We start from the raw sequence: 22,427 nt of genomic DNA, 5'->3' as shown, positions 1-22,427 counted from the left end.
CAGTGTACACTCCTGATATACTGTCTGATCCAGCAGTGTATACTCCTGATATACTGTCTGATCCAGCAGTGTACACTCCTGATGTACTGTATGATCCAGCAGTGTACACTCCTGATATACTGTATGATCCAGCAGTGTATACTCCTGATATACTGTATGATCCAGCAGTGTATACTCCTGATATACTGTCTGATCCAGCAGTGTACACTCCTGATATACTGTCTGATCCAGCAGTGTACACTCCTGATATACTGTCTGATCCAGCAGTGTACACTCCTGATATACTGTCTGATCCAGCAGTGTACACTCCTGATATACTGTATGATCCAGCCGTGTATACTCCTGATGTACTGTCTGATCCAGCAGTGTATACTCCTGATATACTGTCTGATCCAGCAGTGTATACTCCTGATATACTGTCTGATCCAGCAGTGTATACTCCTGATATACTGTCTGATCCAGCAGTGTACACTCCTGATGTACTGTCTGATCCAGCAGTGTATACTCCTGATGTACTGTCTGATCCAGCAGTGTATACTCCTGATGTACTGTCTGATCCAGCAGTGTACACTCCTGATGTACTGTATGATCCAGCAGTGTACACTCCTGATATACTGTATGATCCAGCAGTGTATACTCCTGATATACTGTAGGATCCAGCAGTGTATACTCCTGATATACTGTCTGATCCAGCAGTGTACACTCCTGATATACAGTATGATCCAGCAGTGTACACTCCTGATATACTGTCTGATCCAGCAGTGTATACTCCTGATATACTGTATGATCCAGCAGTGTATACTCCTGATATACTGTATGATCCAGCAGTGTATACTCCTGATATACTGTATGATCCAGCAGTGTATACTCCTGATATACAGTATGATCCAGCAGTGTACACTCCTGATATACTGTATGATCCAGCAGTGTATACTCCTGATATACTGTCTGATCCAGCAGTGTACACTCCTGATATACTGTCTGATCCAGCAGTGTATACTCCTGATATACTGTCTGATCCAGCAGTGTACACTCCTGATATACTGTAGGATCCAGCAGTGTACACTCCTGATATACTGTCTGATCCAGCAGTGTACACTCCTGATATACTGTCTGATCCAGCAGTGTACACTCCTGATATACTGTATGATCCAGCAGTGTACACTCCTGATATACTGTCTGATCCAGCAGTGTACACTCCTGATATACTGTCTGATCCAGCAGTGTATACTCCTGATATACTGTCTGATCCAGCAGTGTACACTCCTGATGTACTGTCTGATCCAGCAGTGTACACTCCTGATGTACTGTATGATCCAGCAGTGTACACTCCTGATATACTGTATGATCCAGCAGTGTATACTCCTGATATACTGTAGGATCCAGCAGTGTATACTCCTGATATACTGTCTGATCCAGCAGTGTACACTCCTGATATACAGTATGATCCAGCAGTGTACACTCCTGATATACTGTCTGATCCAGCAGTGTATACTCCTGATATACTGTATGATCCAGCAGTGTATACTCCTGATATACTGTATGATCCAGCAGTGTATACTCCTGATATACTGTATGATCCAGCAGTGTATACTCCTGATATACAGTATGATCCAGCAGTGTACACTCCTGATATACTGTATGATCCAGCAGTGTATACTCCTGATATACTGTCTGATCCAGCAGTGTACACTCCTGATATACTGTCTGATCCAGCAGTGTATACTCCTGATATACTGTCTGATCCAGCAGTGTACACTCCTGATATACTGTAGGATCCAGCAGTGTACACTCCTGATATACTGTCTGATCCAGCAGTGTACACTCCTGATATACTGTCTGATCCAGCAGTGTACACTCCTGATATACTGTATGATCCAGCAGTGTACACTCCTGATATACTGTCTGATCCAGCAGTGTACACTCCTGATATACTGTCTGATCCAGCAGTGTATACTCCTGATATACTGTCTGATCCAGCAGTGTACACTCCTGATGTACAGTATGATCCAGCGATGGACTGGCCATCGGGAGTACCGGGAGAATCCCGGTGGGCCGATCGAATTATGGGCCGGCCAGGGCCGCCATCAGGGGGGTAAAGCTCCAGTAACAGCAGGCAGTGTGGGGGCGGCGCTCACTCACTGACGTCACACGCCTGCTCCTCCCACTAGGCGGCGCAGGCGTGTGACGTCAGTGAGTGAGCGCTGCCGCCCGCACTTGTTACTGGAGGCTGGAGGCGGGAGCTGAATGTAAGATAGTAAAGACTCTTTACTAAAGAGATGAGCGCTGTGCCCCCACGTGTAGTAGAATACCTACCTGGAGCCAGACTGTGCACAGAAAGGGCACTTTGTCACTGTGGACAAAGTATGGCACTTTCTGTGCACAGATTGGCTCTAGGTGGGTACAGTGTGGCACTGCAGTCACTAAGGGCACTATTTATCTGGGCATAGTAGGGCACTATCTGCCCACATAGTCAACATATGGCGCTCTGGGCACTGCCATATAATAGTGTGGGTACGGCGATATTTGGTTCTATGTGGGCACTGTATGATTGTGGGCAGATAGTGCCATACTATCCACAGATAAATGGCGCATTTAGTGCCTGTCGTGCCCACATAGTGCCATATAGAACCCATACTCGGAAAGCGCCATACTTGTGTAGACAGAGTATAATTATAGGCAAAGTATGGCACTTTCTGCCCACGTTTTAGCTCTAGGTAGGTATGATATGGCACTTTGTGGGCACTGTAGACACTAAATACACAACTTATCTGAGCATAGTATGCCCAGGTCTTCCCACGGTCATACAGTGCTCAGATAGCGCCATGTTATGCACAGATAAATGGTGTATTTCTTGCTTATGGTGCCATACAGTACCTACCTAAAGTGAAAACCTACAGTACTTTGGCCACAGTCATACAGTGCCGACATAGAGCCAAAGTATGGCACTTTCTATGCACCTAGGTAGGTACTATATGGGTACAAATGCGCTATTTTTCTGTGAATAGGAGGGCACTATCGTGCTCTATGTGGGCACTGTATCACTATTAGGGCAGATAGTGCCATAGAGACAAAATGTCTCCCAGCACATTATACATGGCTCGTCATCATGGTTACGACCTCCCTGTAATCCAGCATTGGTGGTCGAAAAAAGCACCAAACTATGTGCACTCCCACAATCCCGGCTACTCCTATAGTGTGTAAGCATGACCACCGCTGCTGGATTACAGGGTGGTCAAAACCATGGAAGCGAGCAGTGCATAATGTGATGGAAAAATGACTCCCGCCAGCAAAGGAAGCAATATGGACAATCACAATACATTAGTAAGTGCCTTGTATTAACTTTCTCTACAAGATAAATGCCACTTGCTGAAGAGACATAACCCCTTTTTTGAGTGTGTTTGGGAAAAATAAAGTGGGCCGGTCTGACTGAAGTCCAGGGCCACTTTATTGTCCCAGTCCATCCCTGGTATGATCCATTCAGCAGTGTATACTCCTGATATACTGTCTGATCCAGCAGTGTATACTCCTGATGTACAGTATGATCCAGCAGTGTATACTCCTGATATACTGTCTGATCCAGCAGTGTACACTCCTGATATACTGTATGATCCAGCCGTGTATACTCCTGATGTACTGTCTAATCCAGCAGTGTACACTCCTGATATATTGTCTGATCCAGCAGTGTACACTCCTGATGTACTGTCTAATCCAGCAGTGTATACTCCTGATATACTGTCTGATCCAGCAGTGTACACTCCTGATATACTGTCTGATCCAGCAGTGTACACTCCTGATATACTGTCTGATCCAGCAGTGTACACTCCTGATATACTGTATGATCCAGCCGTGTATACTCCTGATATACTGTATGATCCAGCAGTGTATACTCCTGATATACTGTCTGATCCAGCAGTGTATACTCCTGATATACTGTCTGATCCAGCAGTGTATACTCCTGATATACTGTCTGATCCAGCAGTGTACACTCCTGATGTACTGTCTGATCCAGCAGTGTATACTCCTGATGTACTGTCTGATCCAGCAGTGTATACTCCTGATGTACTGTATGATCCAGCAGTGTACACTCCTGATATACTGTAGGATCCAGCAGTGTATACTCCTGATATACTGTATGATCCAGCAGTGTATACTCCTGATATACTGTCTGATCCAGCAGTGTACACTCCTGATGTACTGTATGATCCAGCAGTGTATACTCCTGATATACTGTCTGATCCAGCAGTGTACACTCCTGATCCAGCAGTGTATACTCCTGATATACTGTATGATCCAGCAGTGTACACTCCTGATATACTGTATGATCCAGCAGTGTATACTCCTGATATACAGTATGATCCAGCAGTGTATACTCCTGATATACTGTATGATCCAGCAGTGTATACTCCTGCTATACTGTCTGATCCAGCAGTGTACACTCCTGATATACTGTCTGATCCAGCAGTGTACACTCCTGATATACTGTATGATCCAGCCGTGTATACTCCTGATGTACTGTCTAATCCAGCAGTGTACACTCCTGATATATTGTCTGATCCAGCAGTGTACACTCCTGATGTACTGTCTAATCCAGCAGTGTATACTCCTGATATACTGTCTGATCCAGCAGTGTACACTCCTGATATACTGTCTGATCCAGCAGTGTACACTCCTGATATACTGTCTGATCCAGCAGTGTACACTCCTGATATACTGTATGATCCAGCCGTGTATACTCCTGATATACTGTATGATCCAGCAGTGTATACTCCTGATATACTGTCTGATCCAGCAGTGTATACTCCTGATATACTGTCTGATCCAGCAGTGTATACTCCTGATATACTGTCTGATCCAGCAGTGTACACTCCTGATGTACTGTCTGATCCAGCAGTGTATACTCCTGATGTACTGTCTGATCCAGCAGTGTATACTCCTGATGTACTGTATGATCCAGCAGTGTACACTCCTGATATACTGTAGGATCCAGCAGTGTATACTCCTGATATACTGTATGATCCAGCAGTGTATACTCCTGATATACTGTCTGATCCAGCAGTGTACACTCCTGATGTACTGTATGATCCAGCAGTGTATACTCCTGATATACTGTCTGATCCAGCAGTGTACACTCCTGATCCAGCAGTGTATACTCCTGATATACTGTATGATCCAGCAGTGTACACTCCTGATATACTGTATGATCCAGCAGTGTATACTCCTGATATACAGTATGATCCAGCAGTGTATACTCCTGATATACTGTATGATCCAGCAGTGTATACTCCTGATATACTGTATGATCCAGCAGTGTACACTCCTGATATACTGTATGATCCAGCAGTGTACACTCCTGATATACTGTCTGATCCAGCAGTGTATACTCCTGATGTACAGTATGATCCAGCAGTGTACACTCCTGATATATTGTCTGATCCAGCAGTGTATACTCCTGATGTACAGTATGATCCAGCAGTGTATACTCCTGATATACTGTCTGATCCAGCAGTGTATACTCCTGATATACTGTATGATCCAGCAGTGTACACTCCTGATATACTGTCTGATCCAGCAGTGTATACTCCTGATATATTGTCTGATCCAGCAGTGTACACCCCTGATGCACAGTAGGATCCAGCAGTGTACACTCCTGATATATTGTCTGATCCAGCAGTGTATACTCCTGATGTACTGTCTGATCCAACAGTGTATACTCCTGATATACTGTCTGATCCAGCAGTGTACACTCCTGATATACTGTCTGATCCAGCAGTGTATACTCCTGATATACAGTATGATCCAGCAGTGTATACTCCTGATGTACTGTATGATCCAGCAGTGTACACTCCTGATATACTGTCTGATCCAGCAGTGTACACTCCTGATATACTGTATGATCCAGCAGTGTACACTCCTGATATACTGTATGATCCAGCAGTGTATACTCCTGATGTACTGTCTGATCCAGCAGTGTACACTCCTGATATATTGTCTGATCCAGCAGTGTACACTCCTGATATATTGTCTGATACAGCAGTGTATACTCCTGATGTACTGTCTGATCCAGCAGTGTACACTCCTGATATATTGTCTGATCCAGCAGTGTACACTCCTGATGTACTGTATGATCCAGCAGTGTATACTCCTGATATATTGTCTGATCCAGCAGTGTATACTCCTGATGTACAGTATGATCCAGCAGTGTACACTCCTGATATATTGTCTGATCCAGCAGTGTACACTCCTGATATATTGTATGATCCAGCAGTGTATACTCCTGATGTACAGTATGATCCAGCAGTGTATACTCCTGATATACTGTCTGATCCAGCAGTGTACACTCCTGATATACTGTATGATCCAGCAGTGTATACTCCTGATGTACTGTCTGATCCAGCAGTGTACACTCCTGATATATTGTCTGATCCAGCAGTGTACACTCCTGATATATTGTCTGATACAGCAGTGTATACTCCTGATGTACTGTCTGATCCAGCAGTGTACACTCCTGATATATTGTCTGATCCAGCAGTGTACACTCCTGATGTACTGTATGATCCAGCAGTGTATACTCCTGATATATTGTCTGATCCAGCAGTGTATACTCCTGATGTACAGTATGATCCAGCAGTGTACACTCCTGATATATTGTCTGATCCAGCAGTGTACACTCCTGATATATTGTCTGATCCAGCAGTGTATACTCCTGATGTACAGTATGATCCAGCAGTGTATACTCCTGATATACTGTCTGATCCAGCAGTGTATACTCCTGATGTACTGTATGATCCAGCAGTGTACACTCCTGATATACTGTAGGATCCAGCAGTGTACACTCCTGATATACTGTAGGATCCAGCAGTGTACACTCCTGATATACTGTCTGATCCAGCAGTGTATACTCCTGATATACTGTCTGATCCAGCAGTGTACACTCCTGATATACTGTAGGATCCAGCAGTGTATACTCCTGATATACTGTATGATCCAGCAGTGTACACTCCTGATATACTGTATGATCCAGCAGTGTACACTCCTGATATACTGTAGGATCCAGCAGTGTACACTCCTGATATACTGTCTGATCCAGCAGTGTATACTCCTGATGTACTGTATGATCCAGCAGTGTACACTCCTGATATACTGTAGGATCCAGCAGTGTACACTCCTGATATACTGTCTGATCCAGCAGTGTATACTCCTGATATACTGTAGGATCCAGCAGTGTACACTCCTGATATACTGTAGGATCCAGCAGTGTACACTCCTGATATACTGTAGGATCCAGCAGTGTACACTCCTGATATACTGTAGGATCCAGCAGTGTACACTCCTGATATACTGTAGGATCCAGCAGTGTACACTCCTGATATACTGTCTGATCCAGCAGTGTATACTCCCCTCTGATCCCCTCTGTAGTAATGGAGGAGGGGCAGGAGCGCGCAGATTGGAGGGGGCACGTCCTGACAGGACGGAGGAGGGGCTCCCGGAGGAAGCCGGCTTTCCGTCTCTGCTATCGGTCTGGACCATCTACATCACCCGGGAAGGCGGGACGGACGAGGATTAAGCTGTCACACGGGGCATAACATGAAGTGACGTGCACTCTGCATGGATCAGTGACAGGCAGTGTGGGGACAGCCGCTGCACATACCGCTTCCCTCCCATAATAACGCAAGGATGATGCATTCTCTCCAGTGTGCACACACGGCAGTACCGCTGTACGGGCTCTGACGGAGGCGCCCCTCACACCAATACACGGAGCACACCGGGCTACAGGCCTGGCACCACTGCCTCCAGCTGGCTCCCTCCCGGGCTCTGAGCCCTGAGCTCCCCCCCAGCCAGCTCGGGGACCTGCCTTCATGTACCCGCACGATGTCCGGGAAGCATTACAAGGGCCCGGAGGTCAGCTGCTGCATCAAGTACTTCATATTCGCCTTTAATGTCATCTTCTGGGTAAGTGGCGCCCTCCATTCACCTCAGATGGTTCCCTGCAGGGACCTACAGCCTCCTCTGGTCACATGTAGAATGCCCTTATGTGTGTGTGGTGTTTACATCTGTGTATATGTATGTGTGGTGTTTACATCTGTGTATATGTACATGTATGTGTGGTGTTTACATCTGTGTACATGTATGTGTGGTGTTTACATCTGTGTACATGTATGTGTGGTGTTTACATCTGTGTATATGTACATGTATGTGTGGTGTTTACATCTGTGTACATGTATGTGTGGTGTTTACATCTGTGTACATGTGTGTGTGGTGTTTACATCTGTGTACATGTATGTGTGGTGTTTACATCTGTGTACATGTGTGTGTGGTGTATGTGTGGTGTTTACATCTGTGTACATGTGTGTGTGGTGTTTGTGTGGCGTTTACATCTGTGTATATGTACATGTATGTGTGGTGTTTACATCTGTGTACATGTATGTGTGGTGTTTACATCTGTGTACATGTATGTGTGGTGTTTACATCTGTGTACATGTGTGTGTGGTGTTTACATCTGTGTACATGTATGTGTGGTGTTTACATCTGTGTGCATGTATGTGTGGTGTTTAAACTGTGTATATGTACATGTATGTGTGGTGTTTACATCTGTGTACATGTACATGTATGTGTGGTGTTTACATTCTGTGTATATTTGTGGTGTTTACATCTGTGTATATGTACATGTATGTGTGGTGTTTACATCTGTGTATATGTACATGTGTGTGTGGTGTTTACATCTGTGTATATGTACATGTGTGTGGTGTTTACATCTGTGTACATGTATGTGTGGTGTTTACATCTGTGTATATGTACATGTATGTGTGGTGTTTACATCTGTGTATATGTACATGTATGTGTGGTGTTTACATCTGTGTATATGTACATGTATGTGTGGTGTTTACACTGTGTATATGTACATGTATGTGTGGTGTTTACATCTGTGTATATGTACATGTATGTGTGGTGTTTACATCTGTGTATATGTACATGTATGTGTGGTGTTTACATCTGTGTATATGTACATGTATGTGTGGTGTTTACATTCTGTGTATATGTACATGTATGTGTGGTGTTTACATTCTGTGTATATGTACATGTATGTGTGGTGTTTACATCTGTGTATATGTACATGTATGTGTGGTGTTTACATTCTGTGTATATGTACATGTATGTGTGGTGTTTACATTCTGTGTATATGTACATGTATGTGTGGTGTTTACATTCTGTGTATATGTACATGTATGTGTGGTGTTTACATTCTGTGTATATGTACATGTATGTGTGGTGTTTACATCTGTGTATATGTACATGTATGTGTGGTGTTTACATCTGTGTATATGTACATGTATGTGTGGTGTTTACATTCTGTGTATATGTACATGTATGTGTGGTGTTTACATCTGTGTATATGTACATGTATGTGTGGTGTTTACATCTGTGTATATGTACATGTATGTGTGGTGTTTACATTCTGTGTATATGTACATGTATGTGTGGTGTTTACATCTGTGTACATGTACATGTATGTGTGGTGTTTACATTCTGTGTATATTTGTGGTGTTTACATTCTGTGTATATGTACATGTATGTGTGGTGTTTACATTCTGTGTATATGTACATGTATGTGTGGTGTTTACATCTGTGTATATGTACATGTATGTGTGGTGTTTACATCTGTGTATATGTACATGTATGTGTGGTGTTTACATTCTGTGTATATGTACATGTATGTGTGGTGTTTACATCTGTGTATATGTACATGTATGTGTGGTGTTTACATCTGTGTATATGTACATGTATGTGTGGTGTTTACATTCTGTGTATATGTACATGTATGTGTGGTGTTTACATCTGTGTATATGTACATGTATGTGTGGTGTTTACATTCTGTGTATATGTACATGTATGTGTGGTGTTTACATCTGTGTACATGTACATGTATGTGTGGTGTTTACATTCTGTGTATATTTGTGGTGTTTACATCTGTGTATATGTACATGTATGTGTGGTGTTTACATTCTACGTGTACAGTACATGTATGATGTATGATAGTCATCTGACAGGAACCTGTGGCTCAGAACATAGGCCATGACATAAATCAGACTTAAAGGGGCATTCCAGGTCTAGTAATAGGGGCAATAGCCCGGCACTGTGCTCTGGCAGTCCCATAGATATGAATGGGATCACCCGCCAGTCGCAGGAAATCCAGCCGTGTTGGACGTTTTGCGACCGCCGCAGCAGTCCCATTCATTTCTATGGGATTACCGCTGCTCACCGATCCTGTCCGTGACCAGTGTCGCCATGTAGCCGTACCCTAAAAGTCTGCATCCAACCCCGGCCTTTAAAGGTTTCTGTTTAGTTTTTTTTACATTTATGTAAATTCTTATAGAGAAGCCCATTGGAAAAATGCCGTACCCAGAGCTTTCTGCATTATGAAAAGAATGCCACTGGCCAAAAAGTCGCCACAAAGTTACCAAAACAGCGCAACTGAAAATGCACGGTATCACTATGGGATAACGAAACCTCTAACCACACAATTCTGATAAAAACACAGACTTAGAGCATGTTCACATAGCGGATTTTCTAGAAACTCGTTGCACGACATAAAACGGCGACATTTCCTGTAATGTATTTCAGTGGTGTCACAATGCGTCTTGCTGCTACTGCCACATCCCCAAAAAAATATGACGTGTCGTAGTGCGACGCCATTGAAATACATTACATGAAATGCCACGCGAGTCACTTGTCGCGTGACACGCTTGTGTCACCGTAGGTTTTTATTTACCTCTTTTTCTCTCGTAACACTTTTAAATATGTGTTTTTCTAGCAATTTTCAGCTCCTATAGAAATGGCGATGGGAAAACACCAGAAAATAAGCCGCAGCCTCTTTGTGTGGTGTTTAGCACATGCCACGTTAACAGCCCACGGTGCTGATGGAGGGCACAGTGCTGGGGAAAAGCATCTAGTGGTGCGGTATACGTGGCCCACAGTTACTAATGTCCCTGTGCCCGGACCTTCTTGATATCTGCCAGGTCCAGGCACCGTGTGAAGCATTAGCTGTATATGTCAAAGGCAACAAAACAAAAAATCAACTGCACTTTGCTCGCCAAGGGGGTGTGGCTTAGGAAGGGGGCGTGGTTCACAAGGAAATGGGTGTGGCTCACAAGTAATGAGGCGTGGCTTAGCGGGAAGGCGACATGACCTAAGATACTTCAGTTTGCACCAGTTTTGGACCATTATTTTGCAACCAATCAGAGGTATAACGGTAAGCCTCAATCACACGTCAGTGTAACCCTTCATATGTGTGTGTTCACACATCAGTGTTTTAGCACGGTCCGTGGGTCAGTGTTTTTAGCACGGATGCATGCGCTATTTTGTCCGTGTTCACGGATGCATCACCTCCATTATAGTCTATGGGTCCGTGAAAGCCACGGATGTCATCCGTGTTGCATCAGTGTTTCATGGATCTTTAGGAAGAGATGCTTTGAGAATTATTTTTCACCTGTGCAGTGTCCGTGAAACATGGATGACACACGGACAGCAAACAACGGACACACGGACAGCTTCATGGAGGCATCACTGATCACCTGCTCACAGATTTAAAGGGGTTCTGCAGTTTGTTTAAACTGATGCTCTATCCTCTGGATAGATCATCAGCATCTGGCGGACTGGCAGACCCCCGCCGATCAGCTGTTTGAGAAGGCAGCGCCGCTAGTAGTGCGCTGCCTTCTCAAACAGCTGACACCCGGGACCCCCGCCGATCAGTTCATGATCTATCCAGAGGATAGATCATCAGTTAAAAAAAACCTGCAGAACCCCTTTAAGCATGGACACGGCCGTGTGAATGAGGCTTTAGACAGAATTGTATCCCCCTATTAGTATGCCGCTCTGTCAATTACTGTGGGGCGTGAACAGCCTGCGTGACCTGATGTCCCATGATGAGGAGCACTGTTACCCTATAGATATACTGTATGGGGGGGACATTTCTGCTAGAGTTTTCTGCCGCCCTGGGGGCACTCCCTGCAGCTGTCATGAGACTGGGGCGACTCTCGGTGACAGACACGTCTTATCATTTATTTATAATTCTGCCAAATGTTCTGCATAGCAGGCAGGGAGCGTGCCAATGGAAGTATATTCCACAGCGTTAGAAGGAATTGCTTCCTGACGATTTTCTATCAGATGTGAATGTGAGATTTGTTCTGACGCCGTTTGTACTTCTTTTTGTAACACGGGGTAAAGGGGCTTCTACATGTACCGATAATTGCCTGATGGTCAGCCGAGGTGAGAGCTGCATTTACATGCAGCAATCATATCCTCTGTATGAGGATGAACAGTCAGCACTGCGATCATTCATCCACATACATATTCATTGTTTGATGTTTACACTAATCTTATATGCCCTATATAAGATACAATCACTTGATCAAAGAACGACCGTTTGTTTGGCGGCAGCGATAGGCGATGATTGGGAATAGTGTTGAGCAAACTCGTGTTTTAAGTTCGGCATCCAAAGTTTGGGTTTGGGTTCTCGGAGAATCCTGTTATAGATTCCGCTACCATGGACTATAACCGAATTCTATGACGGCATGCACCACTGAAGCCTATAAGAGGCATTCTGTATTGAATTCCGTCATAATAGAAGTCTATGGCCAGCATGAGCCGCTATGAAAAATCTGGCGCCTCTTTAGACTGCCTGCCGGGAATTTATTAAGATTGGTGTTTCTTACGCTGTTCTTAATTGTGAAGTATGCCAGCGTATGAAGCTTCCAAAATATTAAGAGGCACAGTCCTCTTAATAATTTTGGCACATTATCAGGGCGTCAGTATGCCAAAGAATGAAAATCTATGCCAACAAGAAAAGTTTACATTCCTGTTTTGCAGGAAAAGCTGCACTTTCCGATTACACTAGTTAATATTCCATAAAATGTACTGGGAAGCTGGAGAAAGGTGAATTAACTGGTTCCATTGGTTTATGGGTTTCGTAATATACAGCGTTAACTGGATAGTAAAAGTGACGCCTTACCTTTATTTTTTGTGTGTGTGTGTGTATATATATATATATATTATATATACCGTATTTTTCCGCTTTTTAAGACGCACCTAGGTTTTTGAGGAGGAAAATAAAAAAATATATATATTTTGAACCAAAAGGTGTGCTTTTGGTAGGTTTTGAACTAATGGTGGTCTGTGGATGCTGCACTGTTATTAGGGATCTGTGGATGACGCACTGTTATGGGGGATCTGTGGATGACGCACTGTTATGGGGGGATCTGTGGATGACGCACTGTTAAGGGGGATCTGTGGATGACGCACTGTTTTGGGGGGGTCTGTGGATGACGCACTGTTTTGGGGGGATCTGTGGATGACACTTATGTCATCCACAGATCCCCATAAGTATACTTATGGTATACAGTATACTTAATATTTTGGTCTTTATGGTTTTTTTTTTGAAACTTTTTTTTTTTTACTAACTTTTAGCCCCCTTAGGGGCTAGAACCCTTGTCCTGTTCACCCTGATAGATCTCTATTAGGGTGAATAGGACTTCACACTCTCCCTGCTGCACTCTGCTTTGTGCACACAGCAGCAAGAGAGCCGATTATGGCAGCCAGGGCTTCAGTAGTGTCCTGGCTGCCATAGTAACTGATCGGAGCCCCAGGATTACACTGCTGGGGCTCTGATCAGAAGCTGCCACTGCCACCAATGAGAGGAGATGAGAGGGGACCCTGTGGTCACTGCCACCAATGATTTTAATACTGGGGAATGGGGGGAGGGGACACACTGCGCCACCAATGTTTTTAATACTGGGGTTGGGGGGCGCACTGCGCCACCAATGTTTTTAATACTGGGGTTGGGTGGGGGGCGCACTGTGCCACCAATGAAGATAACTCGCCCATTAATTCATATACAGGAGGCGGGAGCTGGCTGCAATCATATAGCAGCACCCGACCTCTATGAGTGGTAGCTGCGATCCGCAGCAGTTAACCCCTCAGGTGTGGTACCGGAGGGGTTAACTACCGCGGATGGCAGCTACTTGTCATAGAGGTCGGGTGCGGCTATATGATTCTGCAGCCAGCTCCCGCCTCCTGTTGAATTTGAATGAATGAGTGAGTCAACATCATTGGTGGCGCAGTGGCCACAGCCCCTCCCCTCCTCTTCTGCTCTCTCCTCTCATTGGTGGCAGCAGCACAGAAACTATTTTTACACTTATTTTAAGTCTCCCTTGGGAACTTTTACATGTGATAATCTAATTGCTTGTCCCCTAGACTGCAATAATTTAACATTGCAGCCTATGGGAGATTCACTTTCCTATCAAGTCCTTCTGCAGGCAGGACTCTATAGGTACTTCTCTGTGGCAGGCCTTCGAACCTTTAGAGGCCTCTAAGCTGACGAACAGCTCCATCGATCTCTGCACAGGTGAGCCATTCGAGCTTTGGGAGCACTGATACCATAATCACAATTGATCATGGAATGTGAGGGGTTAGATGTCTATGCTTGGCGTTATTGCCGATCATGGACTCTGCCGCTGGGTGTCTGTTGTATAAAACAGCAGGCACCCGACAGCTATGGAATCTATCAGTAGTTTTGTGAGACTTTCATCATCAGGGATGGTGGAATATGAGCTGTTATTCTGCCAGATTCTGCTCCTTGAAATGCACTGGAGGTGGAACTTCCCTGGGAAGTGCTCTCTGCATTGAATACTACCCTGTCACTCAGAGCAGAGAGGAGCCACTGTGAAACATCTCAATGCAGTAGGCACTTTACAGTGAAGCACTGCCTCATGGGCACTTGCAAGAGCAGAATCTGGCAGAATAAAAGTTAATATTCTTACTACTACATCCGGATAATAAAAACTCCACAAATGGTATGTTTGTCCTGTTCTCCCCAGCCCCAACCTATTGCTGTCGGCAGTTTAGCTTGGTCGGAACTGCTGACAGACTCCCTTTAAAAAGCTCCCACAACAATTATCAGGCATTTCAGGCATAACATCACAGGCATTTAAGTCAGGACCCTCTGTACCTCCCAACTGGTTTTGCCTTTCCAGATTTTTCAAGGGATTAGATACGGAGTCAACTGATGTTCCATATATCCAATCTGTCCCAGGAATGGGCCATTTGGATATAGTTACATATAATAATATATCTAAAATACTTCTGTTTTGTACTAAAAGTAATCTTTAAAGGGCATCTGTCAGCAGATTTGTACCTATGAAACTGGCTGACAGGTTACATGTACACTTGGCAGGTGAAGGCATCTGTTTTGGTCCCATGTTCTTATGTGCCTGCATTGCTGAGAAAAATTATCTTTTGTTCTATGCAAATGAGCCTCTAGGAGCAATGGGGGCGTTGCCATTACACCTAGAAGCTCCACTTTCTCTGCAACTGCCGCACCCTCTCCACTTTGATTGTCAGGTTCAGATGTGATGATATTTTCACTGCCTGGTCCTGTTAATCAAAGTGGAGAGGGTGCGGCAGTTACAGAGAGAGCTGAGCCTCTTGGTGTAACGACAACGCCCCCATTGCTCCTAGAGCCTCATTTGCATATATGAAAACATCATATTTCTCAGCAATGCAGGCACATAAGAACATGGGACCAACACAGATGCCGTCAGCTGCCAAGCGCACCTGTAACAGGTCAGACAGTTTCATAGGTACAAAACTGCTGACAGATGCCCTTTGAAATCAAATGTCTAAGACACATACCACAAATGTCTTTCATAAGTTTATATTCTTTGTATTTGCCATAACTATGGGCTACATTAACAAAGCTTTTACACCAGCTTTCTGCCATTCAAAAGTTCTTACACATTTTTTGCACAAGTAGCATTCCGCATAAACATGTGCTACTTATTTCCGTCACTCTTGCACTGGATTTTTCTGGCACATTGATTCATCAATAAGTAAAAATGTGATACAACATTATGATGCACCAAAAAAAAAAAAAAAAAAAGGTACATTTTTCTGCTTCTTACGGCGATGTCTGTTGGAGGGTCAGTTCACATGGATCTCTTCTCTCCAGATCCACTGACTATAGTGTAGGACCTGGGTCTCATGAATTTCTGATCCAACACGGTTTAATGCAGTAGTGTGGGCAATCCAGTGATAACCGCTATCTAGTGGGGCACTATCACAGGAAAACAAAAATATGTTCTCATTGACTCCCTTTGTAGCATCGCTGCCACCAAGTCCCCTGGGAGGTTTACTTCAAAAGAAGCAGTTTGTGTAGAAAATAATCCTTAGGATATTATGGAGATTACCTCAATTTCCTGCGCTGGTTTGCACAGGCTATGACATGGACTGAAATGGAATATCAGCATAAATCCGCCACTCCTGATTTCATGCCTTTTGTCACATCATTTATGCCGTTTCTATAGAAACACTCTAGGACATTGTCCAGCAAGTCAAAAAATCCCTTGGTATGAAGTGGTTTTACAACTAGAGACGCTTTCCAGAAAGTCAGTTCACTACACCTTGTAGAGCAAATGGAAATTATATTCTGGAGCTTTCTATGGACTTGTAATGACCCACGTGTAGACACGTGCTTCTTATGTGTAACATGTGAGAAGTTATATATCTAGACTTCACTTAGAATGATCCATATGCAGACACGTGCTTCTTATGTGTAACATGTGAGAAGTTATATATCTAGACTTCACTTATAATGACCCACGTGTAGACACGTGCTTCTTATGTGTAACATGTGAGAAGTTATATATCTAGACTTCACTTATAATGACCCACGTGTAGACACGTGCTTCTTATGTGTAACATGTGAGAAGTTATATATCTAGACTTCACTTAGAATGATCCATGTGTAGACACGTGCTTCTTATGTGTAACATGTGAGAAGTTATATATCTAGACTTCACTTATAATGATCCACGTGTAGACACGTGCTTCTTATGTGTAACATGTGAGAAGTTATATATCTAGACTTCACTTATAATGACCCACGTGTAGACACGTGCTTCTTATGTGTAACATGTGAGAAGTTATATATCTAGACTTCACTTAGAATGATCCATGTGTAGACACGTGCTTCTTATGTGTAACATGTGAGAAGTTATATATCTAGACTTCACTTATAATGACCCACGTGTAGACACGTGCTTCTTATGTGTAACATGTGAGAAGTTATATATCTAGACTTCACTTATAATGACCCACGTGTAGACACGTGCTTCTTATGTGTAACATGTGAGAAGTTATATATCTAGACTTCACTTAGAATGATCCATGTGTAGACACGTGCTTCTTATGTGTAACATGTGAGAAGTTATATATCTAGACTTCACTTATAATGACCCACGTGTAGACACGTGCTTCTTATGTGTAACATGTGAGAAGTTATATATCTAGACTTCACTTATAATGATCCACGTGTAGACACGGCTTCTTATGTGTAACATGTGAGAAGTTATATATCTAGACTTCACTTAGAATGATCCATGTGTAGACACGTGCTTCTTATGTGTAACATGTGAGAAGTTATATATCTAGACTTCACTTAGAATGATCCACGTGTAGACACGTGCTTCTTATGTGTAACATGTGAGAAGTTATATATCTAGACTTCACTTATAATGACCCACGTGTAGACACGTGCTTCTTATGTGTAACATGTGAGAAGTTATATATCTAGACTTCACTTATAATGATCCACGTGTAGACACGGCTTCTTATGTGTAACATGTGAGAAGTTATATATCTAGACTTCACTTAGAATGATCCATATGCAGACACGTGCTTCTTATGTGTAACATGTGAGAAGTTATATATCTAGACTTCACTTATAATGACCCACGTGTAGACACGTGCTTCTTATGTGTAACATGTGAGAAGTTATATATCTAGACTTCACTTATAATGATCCACGTGTAGACACGGCTTCTTATGTGTAACATGTGAGAAGTTATATATCTAGACTTCACTTATAATGACCCACGTGTAGACACGTGCTTCTTATGTGTAACATGTGAGAAGTTATATATCTAGACTTCACTTAGAATGATCCATGTGTAGACACGTGCTTCTTATGTGTAACATGTGAGAAGTTATATATCTAGACTTCACTTATAATGATCCACGTGTAGACACGGCTTCTTATGTGTAACATGTGAGAAGTTATATATCTAGACTTCACTTAGAATGATCCATGTGCAGACACGTGCTTCTTATGTGTAACATGTGAGAAGTTATATATCTAGACTTCACTTATAATGACCCACGTGTAGACACGTGCTTCTTATGTGTAACATGTGAGAAGTTATATATCTAGACTTCACTTATAATGATCCACGTGTAGACACGGCTTCTTATGTGTAACATGTGAGAAGTTATATATCTAGACTTCACTTATAATGACCCACGTGTAGACACGTGCTTCTTATGTGTAACATGTGAGAAGTTATATATCTAGACTTCACTTATAATGATCCACGTGTAGACACGGCTTCTTATGTGTAACATGTGAGAAGTTATATATCTAGACTTCACTTAGAATGATCCATGTGTAGACACGTGCTTCTTATGTGTAACATGTGAGAAGTTATATATCTAGACTTCACTTATAATGATCCACGTGTAGACACGGCTTCTTATGTGTAACATGTGAGAAGTTATATATCTAGACTTCACTTAGAATGACCCACGTGTAGACACGTGCTTCTTATGTGTAACATGTGAGAAGTTATATATCTAGACTTCACTTAGAATGACCCACGTGTAGACACGTGCTTCTTATGTGTAACATGTGAGAAGTTATATATCTAGACTTCACTTAGAATGACCCACGTGTAGACACGTGCTTCTTATGTGTAACATGTGAGAAGTTATATATCTAGACTTCACTTAGAATGACCCACGTGTAGACACGTGCTTCTTATGTGTAACATGTGAGAAGTTATATATCTAGACTTCACTTAGAATGACCCACGTGTAGACACGTGCTTCTTATGTGTAACATGTGAGAAGTTATATATCTAGACTTCACTTAGAATGATCCATGTGTAGACACGTGCTTCTTATGTGTAACATGTGAGAAGTTATATATCTAGACTTCACTTAGAATGATCCACGTGTAGACACGGCTTCTTATGTGTAACATGTGAGAAGTTATATATCTAGACTTCACTTAGAATGACCCACGTGTAGACACGTGCTTCTTATGTGTAACATGTGAGAAGTTATATATCTAGACTTCACTTAGAATGACCCACGTGTAGACACGTGCTTCTTATGTGTAACATGTGAGAAGTTATATATCTAGACTTCACTTAGAATGACCCACGTGTAGACACGTGCTTCTTATGTGTAACATGTGAGAAGTTATATATCTAGACTTCACTTAGAATGACCCACGTGTAGACACGTGCTTCTTATGTGTAACATGTGAGAAGTTATATATCTAGACTTCACTTAGAATGACCCACGTGTAGACACGTGCTTCTTATGTGTAACATGTGAGAAGTTATATATCTAGACTTCACTTAGAATGATCCATGTGTAGACACGTGCTTCTTATGTGTAACATGTGAGAAGTTATATATCTAGACTTCACTTAGAATGACCCACATGTAGACACAAGTACGTCTTTTGTGTAACATGTGAGAAGTTATATATCTAGACTTCACTTATAATGATCCACGTGTAGACACGTGCTTCTTATGTGTAACATGTGAGAAGTTATATATCTAGACTTCACTTATAATGATCCACGTGTAGACACGGCTTCTTATGTGTAACATGTGAGAAGTTATATATCTAGACTTCACTTAGAATGACCCACGTGTAGACACGTGCTTCTTATGTGTAACATGTGAGAAGTTATATATCTAGACTTCACTTAGAATGACCCACGTGTAGACACGTGCTTCTTATGTGTAACATGTGAGAAGTTATATATCTAGACTTCACTTAGAATGACCCACGTGTAGACACGTGCTTCTTATGTGTAACATGTGAGAAGTTATATATCTAGACTTCACTTAGAATGACCCACATGTAGACACAAGTACGTCTTTTGTGTAACATGTGAGAAGTTATATATCTAGACTTCACTTATAATGATCCACGTGTAGACACGTGCTTCTTATGTGTAACATGTGAGAAGTTATATATCTAGACTTCACTTATAATGATCCACGTGTAGACACGGCTTCTTATGTGTAACATGTGAGAAGTTATATATCTAGACTTCACTTAGAATGACCCACGTGTAGACACGTGCTTCTTATGTGTAACATGTGAGAAGTTATATATCTAGACTTCACTTAGAATGACCCACGTGTAGACACGTGCTTCTTATGTGTAACATGTGAGAAGTTATATATCTAGACTTCACTTAGAATGACCCACGTGTAGACACGTGCTTCTTATGTGTAACATGTGAGAAGTTATATTTGTGGTCAGGACCTAAACGAGTGGAAGATGCCCAACCACCACCCCCCTACCTAATTGGCCTGAGGTGTGCCTTGGCCTCACTAGGTCGGTATGCCTGAAAAGGGGGCATACCCTGAATGTGATGGTTGAATGACTGAATGAAGAATGGGAATGGGTGGGCAGGGGACGTCCGAATGCCGACGTGCTGCCTGGGAGAGCCAGACTGCTTAAGACAGGTACCGGCCCCTCCCACAAATCCAGGCTAGCCTGCGGCCAGCCTTAACACTTGTGGTCAGGACCTAAACGAGTGGAAGATGCCCAACCACCACCCCCCTACCTAATTGGCCTGAGGTGTGCCTTGGCCTCACTAGGTCGGTATGCCTGAAAAAGGGGGCAAAACCCACCAGTGAGGGAAGGATAGGCCTGAGGTGCTAGGTGCTACTCTGCCAATGTACTGAATGCTTGGACCAGCTCCGCTTGTGGCTCCGGGATATACCGTACAAAGCACCCCGAGCGCCAGCGCCCCAAGTGTTTAATGATATGCACAGGGACTCCATGCTTGGACGCTGCGGATGCCGCACCGATGCGGAAAGAATGCCCCGAGAATTGAGCCGGATTCAATCCTACACTGGTCAACAGGATGCGAATATGTTTGATGAACTGGCTGGACGTCAGTGGACCAACAGGGAATGGAAGTAATGGGTCGGTGGGGCTGTGAAGACTAAGGGCCAGCAAGAGGTTGTCCAAGACTGTCACTGGACACCATGCGTTTGTGGTCTGGAAGAACTTAACTACATGGCCGGGACCTACCTGCCTTGTTTTGTTGTGAGGCAACTGCAATGAGTTACTGCCCATCCTGACTAAATCTCCCTTGCGGAGAGCCACCGCCCCTTGTCTGGCCTGTGTCACTTCACCTGGTCTTAAAAACCCGTAAAACGCCAAGTACATCGCCGCCTTGATCACCAGGCTGGGAAGGACTCTGAATGGTGAGAATGTGAGAACTTCCGACAGGCTAAGAAACGTGTCCCCCTTAATAGGTCGACGGACCGACTTGACCGTGACCTGGCTCTTTTGAATGCCTCTGAGGATGGCCTTGATCGGGTGAGCTGAAAATATAGAGGGTCTGTCTGGCTCTTGAAGTGCCAAAAAATGCTGAACCCAGCCAAATATAGCCTAATGGTGTTGTAGGATAAAGCCAATACCGAATGACAATAAGGCACGAAAGCCACCATATACTTGACCTGACCTGTGTCACCTCTAGGATATGCCAACTTAAAGTTCGAAAAAACCACCCACGCTCGGCGGTACGACCGCAACGTACTGGCCGACAAAGACTTGGTAATGAGTGAACTGGCGACCACCATCAGAGAGTCTAATCCAAGACCAGCAGCCGCCAGTCCGGTACCGGGGTGCCCACTGAGTCTGCTTCTGGGTTCTGTAAGAAAAAGCGAGAAAAATCAAAACGAGATAAAGCATCAGCTGCAACGTTGCTGACCCCGTCCAAAAACCGGGCATGAAAATGAAACCCCTGTTCCAGAGCTATCCAGGTCAATCTACGCATGAAAGACATGATAAGTAACGATTTAGATCTGCCCTTGTTAATGATCTCTGCGGTCGCCATGTTGTCAGTGTGGAAAACCACCGTGTGACCCGACCACCTATGCCCCCAGACTATAGCAGCTGCTACGATAGGATAGATCTCGAACAATGCCGACATCTGAGAAAACCCCGGCAACTGTAGCACGTGTGTGGGCCATGAGCCGGCGAACCAATGTGAGCCAATATGGCCGCGAAACCTACCGAGGCAGCTGCGTCTGAAAATACGTGTGGAGAATCAGAAGTGGCCCTCGGAATAAACATGGAAATGCCGTTCCACCCACTGAGAAATCTGTCCCACATGAACAGATCTTCTCGGGCGTTAGCATTAAGATGCACTGATGCATCCAAATCACTGGTCTGTTGTAATAAGACTAGCAATCTTGAAATGAATGATCTACCCTGAGGAATGATCCTCATGGCAAAGTATAACATGCCCAACAGAGACTGCAATTCTCTCTTGGTGC

The 22,427-nt window shown here is 43.6% G+C and overlaps 1 protein-coding gene across 1 annotated transcript in view; it reads left to right on the top strand.

Annotated features, from left to right (window-relative positions):
* The first annotated feature begins 7,498 nt into the window (after positions 1-7,498).
* TSPAN5 (tetraspanin 5) overlaps positions 7,499-22,427 on the top strand; it is a 176,268-nt gene continuing 161,339 nt past the window's right edge. Inside the window, exon 1 of the mRNA XM_040418180.1 lies at positions 7,499-7,953. Coding sequence (XP_040274114.1) covers positions 7,873-7,953 — 81 coding nt within the window. The 5' untranslated portion in view covers positions 7,499-7,872. The remainder of the gene's footprint in view (positions 7,954-22,427) is intronic.

The sequence above is a fragment of the Bufo bufo genome, chromosome 2 (genome assembly GCF_905171765.1).
Source record: "Bufo bufo chromosome 2, aBufBuf1.1, whole genome shotgun sequence".
Lineage (NCBI taxonomy): Eukaryota > Metazoa > Chordata > Amphibia > Anura > Bufonidae > Bufo > Bufo bufo.
This window is presented reverse-complemented; position numbering and strand designations above follow the sequence as displayed.